This window comes from Hordeum vulgare, chromosome 5H (assembly GCF_904849725.1).
Source record: "Hordeum vulgare subsp. vulgare chromosome 5H, MorexV3_pseudomolecules_assembly, whole genome shotgun sequence".
Lineage (NCBI taxonomy): Eukaryota > Viridiplantae > Streptophyta > Magnoliopsida > Poales > Poaceae > Hordeum > Hordeum vulgare.
Genome location: NC_058522.1, coordinates 30,366,621 through 30,372,954, shown reverse-complemented (window position 1 = coordinate 30,372,954; position 6,334 = coordinate 30,366,621). Strand labels below are relative to the sequence as shown.

Genomic DNA, 6,334 nt, shown 5'->3' with positions numbered 1-6,334 from the left:
GTCGGTGGATCACCCTGGATCCAAGGCCCTCCGCCATCAGGGCTCAACACAGGTCCCTTCGTCATCAGGGCTCAACACAGGACAGGACGGAACCACCGCCCCATATCGAGGGCCCTCCACACCTTCCACAAGGCCAGAGCAACACGGGCGCGGCTCAGACTTGGGCGGCGCCAGGCTTTTGCCCTCGAGTCACCCGCGCGGGGCGACGCGAGGGTACCGGTTCACGTATCCTGAATGACAAGATCACTGCTAATGAATGATTGATGTCGCGTGTGTAGAAGTGAATAATGATCGATGCTTGATTGTTTCAATCCAAGCATTCATTAGTTCTGCCTAATACTCACTCCATTACTAAACATAAGAGCTTTTAGAAATTCCAATATAAACTACATATATATGTAGATGTATATAGACATATTTTAGATGTACACTCAATCATTTTGCTTCGTATATACTCCTTGTACATTCACTCATTTTGCCTCGTATGTACTCCTAGTTCATATTGAAATCTTTAAAAAGGTCTTGTATTTAAAAACAGAGGGAGTAGTTGCCAAATTCCACATGCAGTTTTTAGGTACAGTGCCAGAGAATGAGCTCCGGCCATACTGAACTAGAACCAGAATGAGCTCCGGTATACTGTTAGTTCATCATAATTAAACGAGAGCAACTAGACTTGACACCATTGCAGAACTCGATCAATACACTACAGCGCCTAAAGTTGCCATGTACACCATGTCTTCTTCAGTTACTGGAGAATGATCTCTGGCCCTAGACCACAGAGTCGCAGACGACATACCACAACGCACATAGACTCTCATGCAAAACAGAGTAGCTACTTGACACCATTTTCGGAACTCGATCACCACAAGAACCATGGAAGGCAACCACGTAGGCTAATTCTCCAGATTAAACTCGCCCGCGGCGCATAACTTGATGCGTGAAAGATCTCAGTTGCGACGCTTGGCAGCTCGTGGCTTGTGCTGGCGAGTCGCCGGGCCTGCAACTGATGCCATACAAAAGCATAACAAAAGACAGCCTGATTAGGATGAGGGAGTAGACAAGTGGTCTTGGTCTAGCAACATATATAGCAGAATGGAAGGAACCGAGACATGGTGAAGAAACTGAGGCTGTGAATTTTGCCAGCAAGTGAGGCGCATTACATAAACGGCATATGTGATGGCCTGTAATTTTAGTGGCCAATTAACCAAGGTAAGTAATTTGGCTAGTGTAGTAGGGCTAAGTGGAAACAACATGCATCATAACTTTGTGCATAATAAAAATTGAGAAACATGCATGCAGCCTGAAAGTTGAGACCTGTGTCCAAGGAACAATTGGTTTAGGATGTCTAGTGGTCATGAGATTGAAAGCTAAATAAATGCAGACCTAAATTAAACAACCTAGCTCGCATAGCTATACACAAAGATTCACACTTCATACTGGAATAACTCCCGAATGAAACACTATAGGGGTAATTAAATTTTGTTAACGAGAAATCAGGATTACAGGATGCAATCTGCAAGCAGTAAGTATGATGCTAGATGGTCATATAGTATATTGTACAATAGCACTAGTGAACTAAATGACTTCACCAATATATATTCAGTAATCATGTTAGCACGGTCTTGAGATAAAACATACGGTAGTACTGACAAAATCTAAAACTGTGCATGAGTGCATCATGTTGTGTAGAATTATAGGTAGTGCAGCAAAACAACACTAACCCCTTATGATGATTTTAACTGGTGTAATAGGGTCGTCGTCGGATAGGTCTGCCCCTTTCCGAAAAGTCCAAGGTTCACCTCCCTCAGGACCATGAGTCCCCATGGTTAACAAACCAACTGTACTGGCCCACCTTTTATTTTGAGGAGGCTGCATATTGTCTATGATGAAGGCCATCTCTTCTACGGACAGTGAAGTGAATCTTGGATTGACCATCTGAACCACTGCATACTTGAGCACCATTGCATTCTGCAAGATGTACTGGAGGAAGGCAAGCTCATCTTGCCTGGCACGGAATTCACGAAACGTGATCACCTTGAGCCGCAAGAGCACACTTACGATGGGACCAACCTCTTCCCAGAAGTTGAGGTCGAACTTGGTAGCGAGTTGATCACATTTTTCAGACTGCAGCAAATTATGTATGTGATTTCGTCAACATTTCATCAGCAGGTAATGTAATGGATCGTGCACCATCAATATATATGAGGATGCGATGCTAGTACCGTAATATGCAGCGCCTCGACATTAGGGAAGCATTTGAGGAAGGCGGGCACCATCTTGACATCCTCGTAGACTCGGAAGCGCGCCTTCATACTGAGGACATTCACGCTTGTGACCATCATGCTTGCACTTGTCTTAATCCCAGCCTGCATTGAAATGGATCAGGTTCAGCAAGAAAGATGGCACATTGAACTGCACTTGTTTGCAAATTGAACAAAGCTGAATGATCATTCGGAGGATGGATGTGTAGTAATGGTAGTACCATGATGACCGTGTCTTGGACCTCCAGCACGTATTTTCCTGGCTCCAGGAACCCGAATACTCTCAGCTTGGGGACGTTGCCAATCTTTACTCTGATGCGCGATCCGCCGGCAGGGTTGAGACACTCTGACAGGATGAGACGCTCGAGACGCGGGGCGTTCACCACGTTGACGCTCTCCATGACGAAAGAGCAGATCTGCACGCAACGGAGGCTCTGGCTGACGAGGCGGAGGTGCACCCCCTTCATGCTCCCTTGCACGTTGAGGATCTCCAGGGCGGGGCTCCTGGCGACGATGGCGTCGATGTCCCCGTCCTTCATGGCGACGCTGCAGATGCCGAGCTCCCGGAGGTGGGGGAAGGAGGCGCCTTGGAGGCCAGCCGCGTCCGGGAACTTCCAGACGCCGATGTAGAGGCGGGTGAGGGTGGAGATGGTGAAGAGCGTCTTGGGGAGGGGCACCTCGCGTAGCCACGGGCGGTTGACGAGGACGAGCTCCTGGACGCCCCTGGCGGCGAGGAGACGGAGCCAGCGCTTGAGCTGGGCCTGGTACGAGCCCATGCGGCTGCAGGTGAGGTGGACGCAGCGGAAGGGCCCCTGGTGCGCGGCGAGGACGCGGGAGACGGCCGCGATGACATCCGGCGTGCTGCCGCGCGCGGAGGAGACCAGGTGCGTGTCGACGAGGACGAGCGGCGTGGAGCGCCAGACCCCGCGCCAGCGCGCGGCGAGCGCAGCGGTGCGGGCGGCGTCCTTGACGGGGAGGCGGGAGACGATGTCGCGGAGGAGCGCGTCGGAGAGGCGGCTGATGCGGTCCACGCCGTCGGACGGGCGCGCGCGGAAGGCGGTGAGGCGAGCGGTGGTGGAGACGGGCGGGTCCGGGAGGTTGCGGTGGATGAGCGACATGAGCTGCTCCGTGCTCCGGTCAAGCTCTTGCGGGTCGAGGCCTTGGCGCCGCATGTCGGCCGCCGTCACCGGGTCGACGTTGGAGAACCGGCTGGCCATTGCCGGCGCCGGCGGGAAGCTAGGGTTTTGCGGGTCGTTGGAGTGGAGTGGGTAAAGTGAGTGGCGAGAGATCGGCGGCGGCTGTTGGTTTTGTAGGGCTCGATCGGCGGAGGTTTGTTTCGGGGTGGGCCAAATGTCGCAACCTGGTTGCCCACGGGCCCAGGAGAAGCTGACCACTACTCACTCCGTTTCAAAATATAAGTTTTTTTTAAAAAAATTATTAAAAGAATACATACGGATGTTTATAGACATATTTTAGAATGTAGATTCTTTTTTTTTGTTCCGTATGTAGTTACTTAACGAAATTTCTAAAAAGGCTTACATTTATGAACGGAGGAAGTAGAACGACCGGAAGTTGTGATTTTCCCTCCAAAGATAAAGGAAAACTTTCATCTTAACTTTGTCTCCACGTAGACCTGAAAGCTTAAATAATTCATAAATCTCATCGAAATATATCAAATAATAATCAGGATGAGTTAACCGTTATAAGGATTAACCAGTAGTTTCTCTACCATACCCGAAGAAATCTTATAATAAATATTTTTAATAGGTTCAACAGGTTGAGTAACAATCTCCTCAACTTCCGTTCGAGGCGAAGATGCCCCGAACAAGTCACTCAAAGAGTGACTGTTCATAGTGACAAGTAAGAAAATTTTCAGCACGTATCAAAAATGTTTCCTTACCAATTTATACTTACCAAAGGCACTTCACTCCCCGGCACGGTGCAAGAAAAGAGTCTTGATGACCCACAGTATAGGGGATCAATCGTAGTCCTTTCAATAAGTAAGAGTGTCGAATCCACGAGGAGCACAAGGAAATGATAAGCAGTTTTCAGCAAGGTATTCTGTGCAAATGTTGTAAGTGACAGTGATAGATAGTTTTATCGCAAGATAATTTATAACAAGTGACAAGTAACAATAGTAGCAAAGGTGAAGAAAGGTAGCCCAATCCTTATTATATCAAAGGACGGGCCTGAAAGTACTCTTATATAAAGCAAGCACTCCCGAAGACACATGGAAATTTATGTCTAGTCATGTTCATCATATTAAGTTGATTCGCATTCGCTACTTTGCTGATTTGATATGTGGTGGACCGGTACTAAGGTTCTGCTCTTACTTAAACTAACAACCTATTTATGATTACCCCCTCTCGCAAGCATCCGCAACTACGAAAGAAGAATTAAGATAAATCTAACCATAGCATGAAACATGTGGATCCAAATCAGTCCCTCATGAAGCAACGCATAAACTGGGGCTTAAGCTTCTGTCACTCTCACAACCCATCATCTACTTGTTACTCCATAATGACTTCCTTTAGGCCCATAACATAGTGAAGTGTCATATAGTCGACGTTCACATGACACCACTAAAGTAAGTAACAACATACATATCATCGAAATATCGAACGAATGCCAACTTTATATGATTACTTATAACAAGACTTCTCCCATGTCTTCAAGAACAATAGTAACTAATCACTCCTCATCATCATGTTCAACATCAGAGATATAATAATAATGATTAAGGATATGAACATATTATCTTCCACCAAGTAATTCAACAATCATCAACTACAAGATGTAATTAACACAACTAGTAACCCACAGGTACCAGCCTGAGGTTTTGAGTCAAAGATTAAATACACGAGATGAACTAGGGTTGGAGATGAGATGGTGTTTGGTGAAGATGTTGATGAAGATTGGTCCTCCCACGAACGAGGAAGCGTTGGTGATGACGATTGCTTTGATTTCCCCCTCTCGGAGGGGAATTGCCCCGATAGAATGTCTTTGTCGGAGAGCAAAAGGGCTTCTGCCCAGGTTTCTGCCTCGAGAAGGCGACGCTTCGTCTCGAAAGATAACTTATGATTTTTATAGGGTAAAACACACCATATAGGAGAAGATGATCGCATGAGGGCCAACTGGGGCCCCACAAGCAATCACGTCACGTCCTAGGGGCGCCCTGTTGGTTTGTGCCTAGCTGGTGGCCCCTCCCTGGTATATTTTTGTCCCAGAAATTCTCGAATATTCCAGAAACATGCTTCATAAAGAAAAATATTTTGAGCAAGTTGATTTTTTTGCATTTTTCTTGGTTTCCCGTTCTAGAATTACGATTTTGAAATATTTCCCTATTAGTGATGTACCTTGCATATTCAAAGAAAAAAGGCATAAGAATTGTATGGTAATAAGGGATAATGGACAGGATCAACACAAATATCAATAGTAATTCATGATGCAAAATGAGTGTATCAATGTCCTTTTTCTTTTGTATATCACACAGTTCAACAAAGGTATTAAGATGAGCAGCGGGATCCTCATTAGGACTTCCCGAAAAATGTTGTTTCATAATAAGATTCAGCAATACAGCATTAATATCAAAATTCTTCGCACTAGTAGTGGGTGGTATAGGAGTACTAATAAAATCATCGTTATTAGTATTTGAGAAGTCACACAACTTAGTAGTATCTTGAGACATGGTGATCGAGCAAGCAAAGTAACAAGCAGAACAAGTATACTGCCGAACAAAGAAGTATACTAGTGACAAGCAAAGATAAATATTTTTTGTATTTTTTTGAAGCAAGAAAAATATAACAGCAAATAAAAAGAAGAACAAGTAAATGATAATTTGTGTGTAGTTACTTGATAGTTGGTGATAATATTCCCTGACAACGGTGCGAGAAATCCTTCCTAATACTTGTGATCTGCGTTGGGTTTTCATGAAAAGGAATATGTAATTACAACAAAATACATGTAAGTATTTGCCTCAGTTAAGAAACCAAGGTTTATAGAACCAATAGGAATATCAATCTTCAATCATCTTCAGCGGCTGCACACAAAAGAGGAAACAACTTGCCCCCAAC

The 6,334-nt window shown here is 45.5% G+C and overlaps 1 protein-coding gene across 1 annotated transcript; it reads right to left on the bottom strand.

Annotated features, from left to right (window-relative positions):
- Positions 1 to 501: 501 nt before the first annotated feature.
- On the bottom strand, positions 502 to 3,636 carry LOC123396508 (F-box/LRR-repeat protein 13-like). Its single transcript, XM_045091423.1, has 4 exons — positions 2,483 to 3,636; positions 2,223 to 2,366; positions 1,722 to 2,124; positions 502 to 1,003 (listed from the first exon to the last, which is right to left on the bottom strand). Exons 1-4 carry the CDS (start codon positions 3,476 to 3,478, stop codon positions 948 to 950), a joined length of 1,599 nt encoding a protein of 532 aa, XP_044947358.1. The 5' UTR covers positions 3,479 to 3,636; the 3' UTR covers positions 502 to 947.
- Between the last annotated feature and the right edge of the window lie 2,698 nt (positions 3,637 to 6,334).